Source organism: Typopeltis vanoorti, chromosome 10, assembly GCF_054136105.1.
Source record: "Typopeltis vanoorti isolate ZY-2024b chromosome 10, IOZ_Tvanoo_1.0, whole genome shotgun sequence".
Taxonomy (NCBI): Eukaryota; Metazoa; Arthropoda; class Arachnida; order Uropygi; family Thelyphonidae; genus Typopeltis; species Typopeltis vanoorti.
Window position 1 is genome coordinate 60921645 of NC_143558.1, and position 22448 is coordinate 60944092.

The following is a 22448-nucleotide window of genomic DNA, read 5'->3' on the forward strand; positions in this document are numbered from 1 at the left end:
TCACTGAGGCACACTTAAAACTTTAGTTAATTATCACACTGGAGCTACACATTTCAAAAGTAATCTTCTTTAAATTATCTTAATCTTTAATTTCAGCACATCACATAGGCAGACACACTTGCACTAGAAAATCTACTTATTCCCCATGTACTACTTTACAATAGAATCAGCTTTCTACTAATCTTCCTTGAAAGCGCTGGAATACAACATTAACTTCAGAATTCCATATCAATATTCTGAGTTGTCGATTTACATTTCGATCCTTTGTAATCTGATCACATCACTTAATTCTTTGTACTACAGCCTCTTATTTAACTCCCTGCTGTCAATAAATTATTTCCTCATCTCTATTGTACTGTTCTCAGTGCCATTACTGTGCTGAGTGCTCCAGTTGTATTCAGTCCCTAGTTCTAGTGCTATCACTGACAACCAACTGCTGTTGTTTACTCTCGCTTTCCGTTTTTATATTTTCACTCCTTTTTCCCGCCAAAACTTGTTTTCACCGTCCAGCTCATATCAATTCCATCTCACGCGCTACATGCTCGCGCCTTCTATTTTTAACTCTGTCTCCATGACAACAATTAGAGCAGTGCATAAGCATTACATAACATTATACCTTTATATACAGAAACTAAATAAAAGGATATTTTTCATCTCAATTAATATATAATTAATTATGATGAACACAAATTCTACTATCAATATAGGAATAATTAAAACAGTCTGAATGTTATTTTTATACAGAGTCCTGTCTATGATTAATACATATCTTAGATTAAATAATTAAATTAAAAAAACCTCAAAGATAATTATATGAATAATAGTTTATAATAAGAGATTTACATTAATAATATCTACAATAATATCTTAAATTCTTCTTCTATTCTGAAAGGAGTATTAATAATTTTAATTTCTCTTCATTCAGAATCCAACACCTCTCCTACATAAACACACAACACTTTATAAACAAAATTAAAAACATAACACTCGACAAAGACGACTTATTAGTCAGTTTCGACGTTTCTGCCCTTTTCACTAATGTCCCCATCAATGACAATTCTACTACTACAGAACAAATTTCCGGCCGACATTATGGCCCTCTTTGCCCATGTACTACAGTCCGGTACTTCGTGTGGCAAAACAAATTTTTCCTACAAAAAGAAGGTACAGCCATGGGCTCACCATTATCCCCCCCAATCGCTAACTTCTACATGGAAACCTTTGAGCAAAGGTCTCTTGATTCTGCCACACTAAGACCGACAGTCTGGCTTAGATACCTTGACGACGTGTTCGCGATCTGGCTGCACGGCCGACAAACGCTAAACACATTCCTTAGCCACCTGAACAAACAACACGAACGCATACAATTTACCATTGAAATCGAAAATCAAAACTCGCTCCCATTCCTAGACACACTAGTCACAGTTTTCCTTCAGGCAGTCTATCCTTCACGGTCTACTGAAAACCGACACACACTGGCCAATACATACATGCTAATTCATACCACCACCCATCACAAAAATATGGAGTCATTAACACCCGTAAAAACAGAGCTACAACAATTTTCTCTAACCAGCAAGCCCTGAAGCAAGAACTAAAAATCATCAGTGACACAGTCATAAATAATGGCTATAACAGAAATACTATTAATAAAATACTCCATAAAACAACAACAAAAACGAATCTAGATTACAGTAAAACCATAGCCATCCCATACATTAAAGGGTTATCAGAAAAAATCAACAGAATCCTACAACATTATAACCTCAATGTCATCTTTAAACCACCCACTAAACTTAAAACCATATTCAGCTCCTCTAAGGACCCTCTCCTCCCATTGGCACATCTTGGAGTCTATTGCATCCGCTGCACCTGTAACTTACCGTACATTGGTGAAACAGGATGGACAATCCCTATACGCAAGAAAGAACACATTAGACATTAAATATAACCATTATGGTGAAGCAGGCCTCTCAGATCACGCGCTCAACACCTTACACCAAATCAACTGGAAAAGCACCCACTCTTTACACCACACAAAAACCTGGTATGAAAGGAGATTTAAGGAAGCCTGTGAAATCCTGATAAACCACCCAAATATCAACAACAAAGATGGCACGAAAATCCCAAGGATCTGGATGGCACACATTCAGCCTACCTAATATATAAGATCCAGCATAAGTCAGGACTCTAGTCAATCTTCAGCTAGTATTAGAAACCATTCCATACCAACTGGATGGAATGTACATGTATAATCATATGTTAATATATGTATATAGATGGATACATAGACTTGTTGTTGCGCCCAATGTATGTCTACAGTCAACAGATAACACTAATAATAGGACTCTAGCGTTGATGTATAATTTTTATTTTTTTTTTTTTATCACCTCGTATGTCAGGCCAACAATTGTTGTAATGGTTGGTCAGTAACTTTAACAAACCAGTTTGATTGTAGTGTGTAGCTTGTTTTCTGTGCATAGTTGTATGCACCAGAAGATGACCTTGACATAAAGGTCGAAACGTCGAATGTAGATTTTAGTTATATTAAACTTAAGTTTTTATTTAAACATGGTAGTTGTCTCCATAATTTTCAAAAATGCAAATGTTTTCTCTGTACGCTTTGTCAAATGCCTTTTCTAGCTCTATAAAAGTTTACAGATCCTTGTTATACTCCCATGATTTCTCAACTATTTATAATAAAGTGAAAATTTGATCTTGACAACTTCTGTGTGGCCTGAACCTACTTTTTCTTCTCCAGGTTTATCTTCCACAATTTTTCTGAGCCTCTTCTCAAATATGCTTGCATACTTGAGAAGAGGCTAAGAGTAGAGAAGAGCATTAGTAGAGAAATTCCTCTGTAATTCTTATGTTCAGTTTTAGTTCCCTTTTTTACAGATAGGAACTATGAGAGCTCTACTCCAGTCATCTGAAATTTGACCTTTTGATCAGACCCTCTGAATTATGCAATGGAGCCACTGCAAAACTTTTATACCAGAGCATTTCTTGTCAAATATTATCAACTACATCTGCCTTTTCATATTTCAAGTTTTTGATAGTTTTTTCCTACCTCAAGTATTGATATATACTCCTGTTTGCATTCCTCTTGAAAAGTTTCTACTACTGTTCAGTTATTGCTTGTTTTGTTTAGCATTCTTTCAAAATTATTACTCCAGACAATTGGGATTTCCTTAGTCAATTCTCATATCACCTTTAACATCTTTGTTTCCTTTTGCAATACTCTTTCTCCCATTTCTAAGCTTATAGCCTTCAGATCATTTTATCACGTTCCTGATATTTATTCTGTATATTCTTACCAAAGTCTTCCTATGACTTTTGTTTCTTTACACATAACTTAGCTCTTGTACATTTTTCTCTGTATTTTTTAAGGTGTCTGCTGACTTAATTGCTAGGAACTTTCAGTATGCTTTCTTCTTTTCCACGATGCTTTTTTATCTTCTTGTGTCCACCATGGTGTTCTTATTTTTCTATCCTTGTAGACAACTTCCCCTTATACCTCCCTAGTTGAATTAATGTTTTCTTTATAGTTTGCCACTGAGAATCCAAGGATTGGTTCTTGATTTCAAACTGTTTTACATATAATTAATTGTACAGTATAACTTACTTTATTACCAAGTGAAAAACTTTTCAAAAGTATTTCAATAACATAATGATACACTTTTATGCTACTTATGACTTTTGCATTGATTTAGCTCTCACTGTCTCCACAGGTCTAGGCCCCATTGATGAGATCTTAATAAAAATCAACAGCCTTTATTATATTATTATTATTATTATTATTACCTCAAGACCTCATAGGGTCAAAGACTCATCTGGGAGGCCTTTTATCACACACAGCTCATCATACCGTGTCTTAAACACACTCAAACTCCTTGCAGACACCACGCTCTCAGGCAAGACATTCCAATCATTTACAACTCTCCACAAAAAAAACCTGCCTCTCACTCCCCTACTCACACCCTCTTTATACAGTTTCCAGGGATGACCTCTGATTCTCCCACTATTTATGTAAAACCTCTCCAGCATTGATCCTATAACAACCCCTTACCAACTTGTAGGTCTCTATCATATCTCCCCTCTTCTTCCTGTCCACCAGACTCTGCAAATTACATCTTTTCAATCTTTCCTCATACTCGACATTCCAGAGGTCAGAAACTACCTTAGTCAGTTGCCTTTGGACCCTTTCCAACATCTCTTCATTCATGGACTATTCTGGGCACAATAGTCCATGTGTGGTCTAATCAAAGCCTTATACAACGGAACAAGAATCTTCCTACCTCTACACGTCAGGGTCCTCCTCATCATTCCCAGAAGCCTTTGTGTTGTCTTCACAATTTTGGCTATGTGTCCCCTAAATTTCAGATCCTTATCCACTATCACCCCCAGATCTCTTATTTCCTCCACCTCCAATAATATATCCTCACCAAGCATAAATTCTGCATCTTGTCTTTGTTTTCCAAATTTTAAAACCTCACATTTTGCAACATTGAACTCACATCCCCATTTCTGTGCCCAATCACTCAATTTATTCAACTCTTCTTGTAAGGTCACAACATCTTCACTACTCTTCATGGTTCATCCCAACTTTGCATCATCTGCAAACAACTGAATATCTCTATCCAAATCGTCACCAATATCATTAATATACAAGTTAAACAGTAATGGCCCTAAAACAGACCACTGAGGTACTCCACTAGTGACTTTCCTTTTCCTGGATATCTCTCCCCCATACACAACTTGTTGATACCTAGATAGTCAGTCTCCAATCCAATGCACTAATCTAATATCCAACCCCATATTCTCTAGTTTGACTGTCAACTTATCATGAGGTACTCTATCAAAAGCCTTTGTGAAATTCAAGTATATTACTGTGTATCCTTCTCCTCTGTCCAAGGAAGCAGTCACTTTATTGTAATAAGTAAGTAGATTATTAAAACATGACCTCCCTTTAGCAAATCCATGCTGTCCATGGAAGATAATACCATTGTTGTCAACCCAACTCTGGATGATCCTAGTTCTCACAAGCTTCTCCAACATCTTAACCACAATGCCTGACACACAGATAGGCCTATAGTTTGATGCTTGAGTTCAATCACCTCCTTTATGAAGTGGCACAGTCTTGCCCTCCTTCCACCCCTTAGAAACTTGAACGAGTGCAAGACTCGTATTAAAAAAATATGTCAAGGCAGGTGTCAACTCCCTGGCACATTCCTTCAGAATATGCGGTGATATATTATCAAGTACCACAGCCTTATTAACATCTAGTTTACTCAACTCCCCATACACCTCTTGCTCACTTACGGTCAGTCTCTCCTCCCCGTCATCAACTGCTCTCAATCTCTCCATGAAGTCACATTCACAAGATTGAAAGACTTTTACGAACTGCTCATTAAGTATCTCCATCACACATTCTGCAACAGCTGTCTTTATACCATTTTCTCCAATCAGTGTCATCCTTCCATAATCAGTCTTTCTTTTGCTGACTACATATCGAAAATACTCCTTAGGATTCTTTTTGGCTTCATTAGCTAACTGTTGTTCATACCTCTCTTTAGCTACCCTCACCAACCAAGTCACCCTCCTTGCCTGGTCTTTGTAGACCTCATGGAATTGGTTATTTCCACTTCTCTTATGCTGCCTCTACAATGTCCTTTTTCTCTGTATTGCATGCTTAATCTCTTTATTCATCCATCTCACACCTATCTTATTTAACCTTCTCACCCTTGGAATACATTTAGACATTGCATCTACTAGATAGTTTTTGAAAATCCCCCAAGCTGCATTGATCTCTTTTCCAGCTAACTTTATAACTAACATATACTTTATGACTTCCCCCATAATACATGGCAATACACAAATGTCCAAAGTGGTGTGCTGGGCATTATGATAATGAGGCAATATGAAGTTCAACAGCCTCTGTATACAGATAACTAATCATGAAGATATTTCATATGCAAACTTTTATTTGGTAGTGCTTGGGAAAAGGATTGAAACAAGAATATAATTTCTTGTTTAATACACTTTACATTTTCATATCTGTTGTATTATATTATTATAACCATTCATAGTTCTGCTTCATGGTGCCAGCGCTTCCCAAACTGTGGGCCACTGCCCCCTTGGGGGCCGTTAGTTTTGTTGAGGGGACCGTGAAATAATGAAAACAAATTTAAAATGTTTTAAGACTAAGTGTGCCATGTCAAATGTGTATGTAAGATGCTAAAAGTGTAATATTTGCATTTGATTTTTGCAGTATTTGCTGTGTATGTTTTGTATTGAATATAAATACAACAAATATTATAATAATATATGTCTGTAGTACAATTTTTTTTTCGATGGGGGCCTGAAATATTTTAATTTTTCCAAGGGGGCCTTTACATCCAAAAGTTTGGGAAGCACTGGTGTAAACAACACCAGAGGAGCAAAATATATTAAGTTATTCTTCGTAGTATTGTTAAATTATTTATTATGGCAAATGAAGACTATCAAGCCATACCCTGGACAATATCCACCACACAGGATTAAATGGAGAAAGATCACTATTGTACAGAAGTTATTACAAGTCTGATACTGTTTTAAAAATGAGTAGCTATGAAGCACTTCCCTACCCTCAGAAAGTGTGGCTATATTACTTTACCATAGATTTGGAAGACAGTTATTTTAAGACCATCTGCAACCTAACATCTCTAAATAAATTTCCTTTCATTTTGCCTTAGAAGATGTAAAGATAGGACATTAGTTCCTTTTTTTTTTTTTTTTTTTTTTTCATTTATAGTTTGAATTGTTTTCACAACTACCTGATCATAGTACTCTGGATTTAATGACAAGTATATATTTTTTCTGCTGTAAAGATGTTTTTTTGAAAGTAAACAAAATAATACCAGCTTACTAAATAATTTATTTTGTTCGTTTAGTGTTATTCATGCCAAACAGAATTGTGAATAATCATTAATACCTAAGCTCTTTAAGTATATTATTATGGCTAGCATTATTTAGCAGTTTTAGTTCTTTTGTTTTTCTTTTAAATTATTGGATTTTAAAATAATGTATTTTCTGACGTTTATTCTCACTTTCTGCTATAATAGGTATATGGTGGGAAACAAAACCCAACTGACAGAAGAATGTCTACAAGTAGATGTGGATACCTAATGGCAGTTTCTATTGCAAACAAACTAGATGAATCATGGATAGGCCTTCAGCCTCTTCTCTTGTTATTTTATTTTTGCCAGTATACTCCATCTTTATTCAGAAAGTAAGTTTTTATGTATTAAAGAAATATTCTCTGAGTTATATGACATCATACCACGGTTGCAAAGTACAGACTTGCAAAATAATCACATGCTAGTCATGTATTTAGGATTAGGTGATGATATTGATATGATTTAATAGAATGAAGACACCAAAGAGAATGAATTAAACAAAGGTTTAATGGTTGTAGTATTTTGTCCCTGTCATAACACACACAAACCACATAAAGTAAATGAATAAATAATAATGAATAATAAATGGAGGATGCTAAACTAGAAGCCTGAGATATTAAGGAGAGTCAGCTGACTATCCTTTATTTGCCATACCTTTCTATCCAGTGGTAACAATGCTAAAAATTAACAAAATTCTTGTTCTCCCTCCCCATTTCACATCCCTTTCAACATAAAAATTATGGTATTCCTATTACTATTTTCTGTATCCAGGATATTTTACAAAAAAAAAAAAAAAAAACTTGAAAGAAATATATTTTTGCACCTATGTGGCTTGCTGTCCTCATCTACTCTCTTAAAGAGCAACTCCTTTCCCCAGTTCCAGGGGAGGGGAGTTGGTCTTTAAGATTTCTTTCAACTTGTATTATGAACTGCTTTTAATATAGGTACATAAGTTGACATATTTAGAAAAATTAAAAATGGAAACTTAAACTTATATGAAATAAATTTATTAGCTGTAAAATTTCCACTTGAGATGAAGAATTAAATTTTTTTTATGCTTATCTGCCTAGATTATATGGTCTTCCCAAGATTCATAAACCAGGTATTCCATTAAGACCTGATTTGTGCTCATGATATGTTATTAGAATGTGCAGCAATAACTAAAACAGCACTAAAGATGGTCATCATAACTAGGGATGAGCTGAATAACTGAATATTTGGTTTGAAATTTGGCTACAGCATTGAATATTCGGCTGAAGCATACTGAATTAAATTTTATAAACAAATGTGTTGAAAAAAATTACATTCATTAAAAAAAACTGATAAAATATTTTAATGCATATTTACTTTTTTATTCAAAATGTTTGTTTATAAAATTTAATTCAGCATGCTTTGACCAAATTGCAAAATTAAGAAAGATTGAAAAACATGTGTAATAAGACTTTTATAATAAAATTAGTTTAATCCTTTATCCAAGTGTGAGCAAACAAAGTTTGCGCCTGAAGTATCTTCAGGACTAGGGTAAAGTGATACAACACCAGGGCAACTCGTTGTAAAGGTGGAGAAAGCTACCAACACTCCTAACTCAGTATCTCCTATAATGCAAAACACATCTCCTTGCGGATATGTCTAATGTTATGCATTAAAGGAAGGGCCACTACCCAGACTAGTTTCGACCTTTATTGAGGTCTCTTCAGTGGGAGCCAGGCCCTAGTGGAAATACCAGGCAGAAGCATTAGCAGGTCATCTCTACCTATAGGAGTTGCCAAATGGTGTGCCACCCTTTTTTTTAATAAATTACTCTGGATTTAGAGATACCTGGATTTAGAGATTTAGAGAGTCCTGAAGATACTTCAGGCGCAAACTTTGTTTGCTCACACTTGGATAAAGGATTAAACTAATTTTATTATACTCTAACCAAGTGAAAAAATAAACTTTCAACATCTTTCTCTAAATCCAGAGTAATTTATTAAAAAAAAGGGTGGCACACCATTTGGCAACTCCTATAGGTAGAGATGACCTGCTAATGCTTCTGCCTGGTATTTCCACTAGGGCCTGGCTCCCACTGAAGAGACCTCAATAAAGGTCGAAACTAGTCTGGGTAGTGGCCCTTCCTTTAATGCATAACATTAGACATATCCGCAAGGAGATGTGTTTTGCATTATAGGAGATACTGAGTTAGGAGTGTTGGTAGCTTTCTCCACCTTTACAACGAGTTGCCCTGGTGTTGTATCACTTTACCCTAGTCCTGAAGATACTTCAGGCGCAAACTTTGTTTGCTCACACTTGGATAAAGGATTAAACTAATTTTATTATACTCTAACCAAGTGAAAAAATAAACTTTCAATAAGACTTTTAATTTAACCATAACTACATGAAAATGCAAAAGTGAAACGAACGATCCTTATTTCATAACCAAATATATATATATATATCTTCTCTATATATATAAAAAGATAAGCTGAAATTTGAAACGTTTTTATGTCATGTTTTTTTTGTCTTACCGGCTTACCAGCCCATAACTCCGAGGGGGGGGGGGGGCTAGTGTGTGTGTTATATATATGTGTGTGCGTGTTCATCTTTTTTTGACTGACTGAAACCGAGAAAATAGATAACAAGTTAATTTAATGGAGCATGCAACATGTTTCGTCAAAATGACTTCTTCAGGTGTGGTAACACTTAAAGCAAATTAAAAAAAATCATAAAAACACTGTGCCATTATAATAACAGACTTGTAAACTGAAGTCAAGTTTGAATTGATGTTATAGTCCGTTCTGTAGTTCTATTGCTGTGCAAATGCAAGCGTATGAGTTCACACGTACACCAGTATCTAATGGCAGAACTATGCGAGTCATGTAGACTATAACTGAGATTGCTGTTGATGTGAGAAGGGTCTAGGACAATTTCTTTGAATTCCCTATGTGCTGTTCCACTTCATCATGACAAATATAAATGTTTGATGTTGCGTTCCAACATCTACTCCTTGTTGGCAGCCTTTATCGTTTGTGTTCACTGAAAATAAGACATGACTTGAGAGTGTGCTTGCTCTGATTCTGTTGTATGAAATGTCTCTCTGATGTTCCTCTAGCCCTTGGAGGGTTGACTTCTCAGTCTGGCCTCCCACAATCACATATTATTTTATATACACCGGGGAAACTGACAATGGTTATGAGCTTGTTTGGGGTGGCTTAGAACTGACCTTAGTTTTGGAAGAGTTGAAAAACACGTTTTTATATTAAATTTTCTCAAAATTCTTCCTAGTTTCTGGGAGAGTGAGCTGATGTACGGTAAAGAAATGTAACCCATGGGGTTGTTAGGAATCTCTGTGTTGTTTCGAGGGCACTGGTAAAAAATCGGTAAAAAAAAGAGAGCTTATGAGAATACAACCCATACATGAGCATTGCCTAGGTGCTTGTGTATTTGCCTTTTATTAGTGTTTTTTTTTTAATTTTTTTTTATTAAGGTTTTGCTGGCCTGACAGCTGTTTTGAACCGTTAATTCTCATCACAGATCGGACAGAAACCTGAAGAGGACAGAAACTCTCATTCAATACCAAAGCATTCCTGTGTCAAAGAATTGTATTTTTCATAAGTTGCCTTAGCTTGCACTACTTAAAATAAACAAATCAATCCATATTTCATAGCTGAATATATGTAGAAACATGAAAAGTTTTTTAAGTAGTGCAAACTAAGGAAACTCTGTGTGTGTGTGTGGGGGGGGGGTTACACACACACACACATGGTTATTAAATAAGCATGGATCTTTTATATTTTCGGTTACTGTTTATTCTGCATCTCTGAAATAAACTTTTAGGCTCTTCTTTGATAAAAAGCAAAAATAATATTTTGGCTTTTTGTGAATATAATAAAACTGTCTAATATTAAAAATAAAGCTGAGAGGCTTCAATCTGGCATTTGTAAGTTATTGAACAGAGAATATTATGAATCCATCCATATTTATAGCCAAATTTTGGAAAATTTCCCACAACTTATGAACACAACTTTCTCATAAGCTCTTCTTCGAAACTTTAAATTTTTCTATATTTGTCTACAGAATACAAATGGATCTGTAATATCCTCCATTGCAATATCAATTTATTGCAAATTAAAGTTTCTTTACTCTATACTTCAATATTTGAGTATGCACTAACTGAGAGTTCAATGATGAATTTAACTTTGTGACATATGATTGCTGGTTATTTAACATAGAGTTGTTGCTGTTTTAAGGTTTCTGTATAGTCTATGATGAGACTGATCACTTCCTAACACCTATCAGGCCAGTGAAACCTAATCACTACACTAATAAATGAAGAATATATGGGTTCCTGTGCAAAGTTTATGTCCTTTAATTGGTTTAAGCCAAATTAACTCATGCTGAAATTCATGTTTTCATAAACTCTCTGCTAAATTTTGAAAGTTACTTTCTACATGGCTATGAAATATGGTTAGATCCATAACATTCTCCATTTCAGTATAATAAAACTGTCATTAAATTTTATAGGGAGAATTTATTTAGAAAAACAGTACAACATAAAAATCAACAAATATTGCACTTATCCTCAAAAAACCAAAATTTTATTTTAAATTGCAAAATACAGAAATAATTATGTATTTATTAGACGAATGAATTAATGGTGACGATATAATGATTATGCTATAGGGGAAAAAATCCTAAATTTCCTTCTCTAAATAAAAATCCTTCCAAAAACACCGAAAAGATTTTTCGGTGTTTTTGGAAGAAGCTTACGGCTGCTTTCTTCATAAATGTTTTCCCTTCTGAAAAAAAACTTTTGATGAATACGCTTGGTAACTGGTACTGAAAGAAATTTCCTCTGAGAAATTGTACTACAAAATAAGTTTATTCATTAACTTGGATTTTTATTTATTTATTTATTTATTTTTTTTGAACATTTGAGTGTGGCCTGTTATCCATTGCAGTTATTCAGGCATACCATAATGCAAGGATTTTGCCTGTTTGGCATCTGCATCCTGTTTTGTTTAGATTATTATTAATGTCAAATGTTGTTTGTTATTTTGGTGGATTTACTTTACATTCTGAACTGCTGATTTGTTCTTGCATTGTGATTTGATATTTCAATATCATTTTGTTTTACAAATTCATTGCTATGCTTGTGTTTTTACATGATTAAGCATAGATGTCTACTTCATTTTTGCTGTGTCACTCTGATATTTTGTTGTTTACATATTGTACATTTTGCAAATTTTGAATCTTCCCATAAGTCATAAAACTTCCAAATATTTTACTTAAATATAAAGAACCAACAGGCTTCATTTCGGCGATATAAACATTATTTAAATTAAGGGGATATTAGATCCCACATTGTTTTAAAACTGAATAAGAAACTCAAAGATTGGAATCAGAGAGTTTCATGCCTAATATAGTATATAAAACTATAAAAGTATCGGCGAATTTTATAGTTTTGTATACTATATTCGGCATGAGACTCTCTGATTCCAATCTTTGAGTTTCTTATTCGGTTTTAAAACAATGTGGGATCTAATATCCCCTTAATTTAAATAATGTTTATATCGCCGAAATGAAGCCTGTTGGCTCCTTATATTTAAGTAACTTAATGGGTGCACCTTTTGGACAACTCGTATAGCAGAGTATATAAGTTATTTTTGCTATATCCTTTGGTATTAATTTGGTCTAGCTACTCACTGATGAAGCCTTAATAAAGGCTGAAACCGGTCTGGGTAGTGACCTCCCACCATAATGTAATAACAGCATACATTTCCTAGGAAATGTGTTTTTACATTATGGAAAATACCAAGAATAGCGATCAGAACTTTACCCACCTTTGCAATGAGTTGCCCGTGTTTGTACTACGTTCTAGGACTACTTGCATTGGCTCACACTAGGTTTCGCTGATACTTTTATAGTTTTGCATGCTATATTTGGCATGAAACTCTCTGATTCCAATCTTTGAGTTTCTTATTCGGTTTTAAAACAATGTGGCTTCCAAATATTGCTTTTTTATTATTCGTGGCAAAACCATGTTCTTTTTTCAGTAGTGTAAGAAAACCAAGTTTCACTCATACCAATTATCTTTGGTCATACTCAATCATTGTGACAAACTCACCTCTCTTATTTTGAATATTCCTTACATTTGTACACAAACAACAATCCCTATATCTTTGAGGCCATTCGACCAGCACCAACATTCTCTATTCTAGCTGCTATGCCACACCTCTCTTTTCGGTCTGACCACTCCCATTTCCCTGATCCTGATTGCCATTCATACCTGTCTCATCCTCATCTTTATGTATTTCATCACCTTGTGCTGCTACAACCACATCTTCAACATCATGTCCATCTTCTTCCATCTTCCTTATGCAGGTCTCAAGCCCAGCATAGCTGGCAAATCAAGTCTATGGCTGGTGGGGACCATTTCTTAAGTATTCCTGACTGTAATCCATGTGTGTTCATGGAGCCAGTTTGCCTGTTCTGGGAATGAAAAACCCCAGTTTCCAGGTGAAAAAAAGAAACTCTACCTCCGTATGAGACCGGCTAACTCACCTTTCATTAAAAGAGACCAGATAAAGGTTCCTCACATCACTAATGGGAATTGAACCCAGGTCTTTCCTACCAAAGGGCTTCATCTATATCAGTGGTGTTCAACCTTTTTTACTACGCAAGCTACTTTTCTATAAAAAGTTATTCGCCGATCTACTCTTTTATATAGATCACTTTCCCCAACCTGATATCTGATTATGCACAAATAAACAACTAAAAAAAAATACACAACTAAAAACTTTATTTGTGTATTTAAAAATTTATTTATCACTTTTAATTATTTTAATACAAAAAAAAAATATATATATATATATATTGGAATAAAATATTTATTTCTCTATTTTGGAAAACCAAAGTTAGAAAAAAATAACAGATTGATTACAAACTCACAAGTTACAGAAAATGCTGGTTGATTTAAAAAAAAAAAAAAAAAAGTTAATGTGAAATTTGGCATTGTTTGGACCTCGCAATATTTTCATAGTCAAGTTGATATAAAGAAGTGGCCAATCGCAGACAATCATCCAAATGATCATTTGTAATTTGGTTTCTTAATTGATTTTTTATGACGGTCATATTTGAAAAAGTGGATTCTGACAAGTATGTCGATCTGAAACACGACAGAATTTTTCATGCAAATATCAGTTATTATTGGGAATTTTTCATGTGCATACTTCCAAATGACTTCATTGTTTATTGATTTTAAATGTAAACTATTCTGAATGTTTATTATCTCAAGTTCTACTTCAGCTTGGTTTATATCAAACAGCCCACTAATTTTATTTGAAATTTCCATGATGTTCAAGTTTTCTTGAAATGGATTATTGATAAAAGATACAATAATTTCAGTTTTATTAAAATCTTTAAATCTTGAATTTATTTCTTTCCCAACTAATTCTAATTAGTTGAGGAAGAAATAAAATGAAAGGAAGATCTAAAACGAATAAATTGTTTTAAATCATAGCAAAGCATTTTTTGATTTTGTTCAAAAAATTTTAATAAATATGGGAGATGTCTAAATCCGTGGTCATTTATATTTTTCTTTAATAAAAGTAAATATTGTTGGAAAGTTTTTACTGAACTTAACATGTCCATTAAATTTTTATCTCTACCTTGTAACTTGGGGTTGGCACCAAAGGTTACTCTAAATGTGCTTGATGCTTTCAAGAAAACCATCTAGTTAATTGATAATGACTTCTTCAAGACTTACTTCAGCACTATTTTCACAGATGTCCTGTTTCTGCTATATGTCTGATGTATAGATATTTTCATGGGCAGTTGTTCTGCTGAACTGCTACCATCATCATCATTTACTTCCACTTTACCTTAAGCCACGAAAACATACAAACAAATACAGGTCAGTATCATTCACTGCCCAACTCCAAACCTAATGAACCAACTTCTCATCCTCCTCCTCCTCCTCTTTCATTCCATATGCAAGGTGCTTCAAATTAAAGTACCCCTTTTCAAAACCATCTGTAGAGAGAACCAATAGGCAAATTATCCTCAACCTGGTGGGTACCCTAACAAGATCACGAGGAAGAGATTTTGACAATAAAAAACGTTAGTTCAAAAATTACTAATAGGGAAAATATGATGCTGTGAGCAAGAAAAGATAGTGAATTTTGCATATCAAACGATCTGTAAGGTGGTTGAACAAAGGAACGAGACAAACTCTATAGTCATTTAACTTTTGCGATGGTCTCACTTTGCCTGACTGCACCTTACTTGTGAAGTGTTTCTATGTGAATGGAGATAATGCTGCAGTAGTACTTTATCTCCATTTGTATAGAAACAGATGCCTAAAGACTTTGCGAAAAGGTCCAGTGACACCAGATGTGGAACACATGGTTCATCGATTTGAAGAGATGGTATGGTTGGCAATCCAACCAGAAAGAGGGCATAAATCTGAAATTCCACAAATGATTGAAGATGTTGCAATTGAAGTTGTTGATCAGTCAAATGAGAATGCAGTGCTATAGGTTCATGCAGTGCATGTGTTATAGTAAGGCAATTAGATTTGCCACAATAGTATAGAGAATTGGCATAAAACATTTCAAGGTGCTACCTGTATAAACTCAGCTACAGCCAAGAGTTGCAAATGGGAGATGTCATCATCCAAGAAATGTTTTCACTGACATTTCTGGCATGCATGGAGGTGGACAAGGATTAGCCTTGGAACATCCTATGAGTGATGAAGCACATTTTCATGTTTGTGGAACAGTAAACACTCAAAACTGCCACATCTGAGCTACAGAGAATCCCCATGCATTTCAACAAGTTCCCTTATCTAGTTCGTTATCTAGCCATTTTTCTTTGAAGAAATCCATCAAACTGGATCTGTGAGCAGTTTCATCATTCTGCAGTTGCAGCAGAGAGTGTGCCTGAACACAACAGTATTGATGCAAGATGACCTCCCCTCAGAGGATAGAGTAATCAATCACTCATTTTCTATGAAATGACCACTGTAGTTGCATTCCACTGTAGATAATGCTGTTTGGTGGTATCACCTACTGGTCCTACACAAAAGCCAACACATTGATCATCTGGATCTCCTTGCAGCATGTCACCTCTGTGTGATATATTTTTTGTATCATTATTTTATGAAATAAGTGAAATAAACATCATTGAATAGCTTCATTTGTCATTGACTGAATCATTTCACAGTGACATACTATCTAGTTCACATTAATGTAATTTTCTTTCAGTTACAGTACCATATTTCCCTATTGGTCATTTTTGAACTAATTTTTTTATTGACAGAATGTCTTCCCCATGATCTGGTTAAGGTACCCACCAAGTTGAGGGTATTTCATCCTACTGTTTCTCTCTACAGATTGCTCTGAATAGCAGTACTTTAATATGAAACACTTGTACCTCTATTGTTTGGATGACTTCCTTCTGCTGCCTTTACCAAGGACTCAACCTCTCCTTGTTCAAAAATTATTATCCTTATTACTTGGCCTTCATGAAATACAATGATTTATTGTATTAGGCCATTCTACACACTGCTATACAACCTGCATTATTTGACATGTATGTTAGCTACTGTCTGTGCTGTACAAACTAATGACCTACCACTTACCCCCACAGTATTTTTTGTTAATTGCATGTGTCCTTTTGCATGACAAAAAAGCCAAGTTTCCAGGAGAAGAAGAGAGCCAGACTATATATTTCTCTGTACGAAATCAATTTACTCATCTTCAGTTGAAAATATATCAACACATTACTCTTTTTTTCTTTCTTTCTTTTTTTTTTTTTTAACATGTGTTCTTACATGGCATTATTATGCTATAGATTTTGTATATCCTCTCATGGAAGTTTGATATAAATAAATAAATTTATATATTTTAGATTTTATAACCTTTTAATGTATGTGATTGTTGTATAATAAATAAAATAAGACTTAAATAGACCATTTCATATACATGTCTGTGTGATGATAGCCACTGATTATCTGCCTTTATTTTATTTATTATAAAATAAAGGCAGATTATTATACAACAATCACACACACATTAAAGGTTATTAAATCTAAAATATATAAATTTATTTATTTATTTATTTATTTCATACTAAATCTTGAAGAAGAATTATATAATTGAAAAGTAAATATTTTGCAGTGTAATTATTTTTCATAGAAAAATATTTGATTAATATTTTGTTGTTCTTTTGATAAAAATTATTGTTTTGGTTTATATATACCAAGTTACTTGACATTTGTCAGTTAATTGATCTGAACTTATTGTTTTCAGGTTATTTTTAAAGCATTTTTATACTAAAGAACGTGCTTCTGCAATAAGAGAAGGTAAAATATAAGAATTAAACTTGCCAAGGACTCTCTACACTATTATCCATGGAACATTTTGGTTGATTCATGTACATATTAAACTTAATTGAATTTCTTATATTTTATTCCTGGAGGTTTTTTTTTTATAATAAAAACTGTCATAGTAATTATTTTAATTATGTAATGATATTACTTTATAAGGGACTGAAAAATGATTAATTATGTATGAATAATAAATTCCTGTTATTTTTTTAAAAGTTTTAAATGGTTATTTTTTAGTAAGAAAGCAAAATACTGCATTTTTCGAAAAGCATTTTTTAGTAAGAAAGTGAAACACTGTAAAACTAGCTAAACAAAAGTCATGGGAAGACTTTGGCAAGAACATAGAAAATAAATATCAAGAAGGTGGTAAGATAACTAAGATGAAAAGCCAAACGGCTATTTTTCTGGCGAGGCTGATAAGTTAAGGGAATAAAAATCCCTTATTGTTTTTCAGCCAGTAAGCGAAACTAAGATCGAAAACTACGATCTGAACGTTTCATGCCGACAAACTGTCGGCGGATCCAAGCGTAAGTGACCATTTAGTAGTGCCACACCAAGGCAACTTGTTGCAAAGGTGGAGCAAGATCCCTCACTATTCTTGATATTTTCTCATAATGTAAAAACACACAGCTCCTAGGAGATGTAGTACTGCTTTACATTATGAGGAGAGGTCACTACCCAGACCGGTTTCAACCTTTTTTGAGGTCTCATCAGTGAGTAGCTAGACCCAGTTTTTATTCCCTTAACTTAAGGTGGTAAGATATTCTGGAGGTTGTTGAAGAAGCTTAGAAGTGGAGGAAAGAGTGCTGTAAAAGGAGTTGGAGATGATAAAGGTGACATGAAAACAGGAGAAAAAGATATCCTTGAAGTATGGAGTAATTACTTCGAAAAATTCCTGAATGAAACAAGCAGTGATAGCACAGTGGTAAAAAAACACTCAACAGGCATGCAGTCAGAAATACATATCCATACTACAAGTAGAAAAAGCCATCAAAGGCTTGAAATGTAGAAAGGCAGTAGGAGTAGATGATATTCGACCTGAGATGCTGAAGTATGGTGGTATAAAAGTCTTACAGTGGCTGCATTGCATAGGTCAGAAGACCTGGACAGAGGGACAAATTACTGATGATTGGAGTAGAGCTCTAATAGTGCCCATATATAAAAGAGGCTGTCAGGATCAGATCTTTACTTTACAACAATTAGTTGAGAAAGCATGGAAACATAACAAAGATCTGTATTTAAGTTTTGTCGATCTGGAAAAGGCATATAACAAGGTGCCAAGAGAGAGAAGCTATTCAATACGCTACAGTTATATGCCGTCATGCGACATTATATCAGGCAATACTTAGTCTTTATTTGAGTTATAAGTCAGCAGTTAGAATTGAAGGAAGTACAAGAAGATGGTTTAATGTTAAATCTGGTGTGAGGCAAGGATGTACATTATCCCCACTGTTATTCATTATATGTCAGCTCTTTGCTTTATGCGGACGATGTTGTACTTCTAAATAAATCTGCTACAAGTTTGCAAGATTCCCTGACTAAATTGAATAACTGTTATAAGAGATATGGTATGAAGGTCAGCAATAAAAAGACAAAGACAATGAAAATAGGTAGAATCGTTGAAAATGTCAACTGTATTGTGAACGGGGAACCTGTGGAACAAGTAAAACATTTCAGCTACTTAGGCACAATTTTTAGTGAAGATGGTAAATTAAATATGGAAATAGACAACAGAATCAACAAAGCTGGTATGGTAGGAAGTCAATTCAATAAATTCATATGGAATAAGAGAGAAATTAGTCAAAACACTAAATTAGCTAAATACATGACAGTGTTGAAACCAGTTTTAACTTATGGATCTGAGAGCTGGGTCAGAAGTAAAACACTTGACCAAAGACTAGAGGCTGCCCATATGAGAGTCCTGAGAAAAATTAAAGGCATGAACAGATGGCATCAATGGCAATATCATATTAAAAACGAGGATATTAGGAAAGAACTTGACATCGCCAGCATCCAGGAATGCATTAGCAGAGCTAATCTCAGGTGGTATGGTAAGATTAGCAAAACAAGTGTTCTCTGTCAGGTTGGCAGGAAAACGACCCAGAGGAAGACCAAGATATAGGTGGATTGATAAGGTACAAAGTGCCTTAGACGTTATAGAAATATAAGATCTGATAATGTTAGAGTCTAGATGTAACAGACTGATTTGGAGGAAAATTGTAGATAGGAAGTTAGTAATGTTGTAAATTTTTCATGTAGTACTATCATATCCTGTACACCTCTTGAGGGTACATGTCAGGAATTTGATGATGATGATGATGATTTTTTAGTTTAAAATTGTATGTTGTGTGGAAAGATGAAGTTTTCCCATTTTCTTTTTTCTGACTCTTACTCTGATTAGTAAGATAATTCAATATCTGCTGTGTGGAATAATTAATGTCTCATTCTTTAAGGATATGTTGTCAGATGTAAAGCAAACCATCTGTTTATCTATTCTTCTTCTTTGAGTGCCATCTCCTATCGGAGGTCGGCGACCACCTTGGCAAATTTTGAGCGATTCCCAGCTATTCTGAGCAGTCTCTCAGAGTTCATACCAGTCCACTGTCTGATATCTGCCAGCCAAGATTTTCTTCGTCTTCCTTGTCCTCTTCTCCCATTTATTTTCCCTTTTATAATCAATTGAAGTATTTTATATTTTTCATTACGAAGTAGGTGACCAAGATAAGCAGTTTTCCTTCTTTTTATGGTATTTAAAAGTTCACGTGATTTCCCCATTTGTTCCGGTACTTCCTGATTGGACGTTTTTGCTGTCCATGGGATTTTTAACATTCGTCTGTATAACCACATCTGAAAAGCTTCAAGTCTTTTTATTGATGTTGTCTTCAAGGTACAAGTTTCTGCACCGTACAGCAGTACAGACCATACATAGCATTTAACCATGCGTACTCTAAGCTCTAAGTTTAAACTGCAGTTACACAGTGTTGATTTCATCAAGAGAAGATTTTTTCTTGTTTCAATTCTAACTTTTATTTCCATTTCTGGATTGCAATCTTCATTTAACAGCATCCGAGATATTTAAACTTTGCCACTCTTTCTATTTGTTTCCTATTTAAAGAAAGTGCTAAATTAAGATCTATTAAGAAAGAAAATTGCACATCTTTATGCACTCAAATCTTGTTACGAAGAAAAAAAAATCTAAAATGTCACTTTTCTTCCACTATCACTTCATTCTACTTTTAATATGCTTAAATATCATTAACATGAGTTATAAAGAAGAAAAATTAATCTAAATAAGCAGAAATGGAAATGAATCTTTAGTACCATGAAATTCACCACAGAAAACTACAATCAGCCTTCACTACAGAAAACCTCATTATAATGATCTTATACTACATGAAGAAGATCAAACCATTGAAAATTCCTCGCCATAGCTCATAACATCAGTGCTATGGGAAGATGGGTAAATTTACTATCAAAAACCTTCTGTTTCACATTTGGTCCCAGAAGTTTTCTATTACTGATATGTACCCTCAGGGAGTGTACAAGATAATTTTGATAGCACTATTAATAACTTCTGATCAACTCGAAATTAGTCTATCTGTCAAGATGCCAACATTATCAGATCTTATATTTCTCTATTGTAAGGTACTTTTTTACTGTATCAATCCACCTCCATCTTAGTCTTCCTCTGGATACTCCTGCCAACCCGGCAAAGAAAACTTGTTTTGCTAATCTTTCCTCTCTCCCCCATTCAGTTTAAGTGGTCATACCACCTGCGATTAGCTTTACTAACACATTCCTGAATTCTAACAATGACATGTTCTTTCCTAATATCCTCATAAACTGCTATTGATGTAATCTGTCCACTCCACTAATTTTTCTCAGAGCTCTCCTATCAGGGGTCTCCAGTCTTTGATCATCATCATCATCAAATTCCTGACTTGTACCCTCAAGGGGTGTACAGGATATGATAGTACTTCATGAAAAATTTACCTCATTACTAACTTCCTATCTACAATTTTCCTCCAAATCAGTCTATTACTTGTCAAGATGCCAACATCATTACCAGATCTTATATTTCTATCGTCTAAGGCACTTTGTACCATATCAATCCACCTATATCTTGGTCTTCCTCTGGGTCTTTTTCCTGACAACCTGGCACAGAACACTTGTTTTGCTAATCTTTCCTCGCCCATTCGGTTCAAGTGACCATACCACCTGAGATTAGCTCTGCTAATGCATTCCTGGATGCTGACAATGTCAAGTTCTTTCCTAATATCCTCATTTTTAATATGATATTGCCATTGATGCCATCTGTTCACGCCTCTAATCTTTCTCAGGACTCACATATCTGCAGTCTTTGGTCAAGTGTTTAACTTCTGACCCAGCTCTCAGATCCATTAAGTTAAAACTTGTTTGAACACTGTTTGTATACAGCTAATTTAGTGTTCTGACTAATTTCTCTCTTATTCCATATGAATTTATTCAATTGACTTTCCACCATACCAGCTTTGCTGATTCTGTTGTCTATTTCCATATTTAATTTCCCATCTTCACTAAAAATCGTGCCTAAGTAGCTGAAATGTTTTACTTGTTCCACAGGTTCCTCATTCAAAACACAGTTGACATTTTCAACGATTCTACCTATTTTCATTGTCTTTGTCTTTTTATTGTTGACCTTCATACCATATCTCTTACAACAGTTATTCAATTTAGTCAGGGACTCTTGCAGACTTATAGCGGATTTATTTAGAAGTATAACATTGTCCACATAAAGCAAAGAGCTGACATTAACATCTCCAATTCTGATATCATGTTTAATACCACTTTCCTTCATAATGTGATCCATATAGATAATGAATAACAGAGGGGATAATGTGCATCTTGTCTCACACCAGATTTAACATTAAACCATCTTCCTGTGCTTCCTTCAATTCTAACTGCTGACTTACAACTCAAATAAAGACTAAGTATTGCTTGATATAATGACCCATTGACACCATATAACTGTAGCGTATTGAATAGCTTCTCTACTGGCACCTTGTCATATGCCTTTTCCAGATCGACAAAACTTAAATAGAGATCTTTGTTATATTCCCATGCTTTCTCAACTAATTGTCGTAAAGTGAAGATCTGATCCTGAC

The 22448-nt window shown here is 34.4% G+C and overlaps 1 protein-coding gene across 1 annotated transcript in view; it reads left to right on the top strand.

The window, feature by feature from the left end:
* Nucleotides 1–17519, top strand: part of LOC150102450 (dehydrogenase/reductase SDR family member 7-like) — a 209943-nt gene extending 192424 nt beyond the window's left edge. Inside the window, exons 7-8 of the mRNA XM_090398772.1 lie at nucleotides 7104–7270; nucleotides 17228–17519. Of these exons, the coding sequence (XP_090254898.1) occupies nucleotides 7104–7270; nucleotides 17228–17291 (231 nt within the window). The 3' untranslated portion in view covers nucleotides 17292–17519. The remainder of the gene's footprint in view (nucleotides 1–7103; nucleotides 7271–17227) is intronic.
* The last annotated feature ends 4929 nt before the right edge of the window (nucleotides 17520–22448 follow it).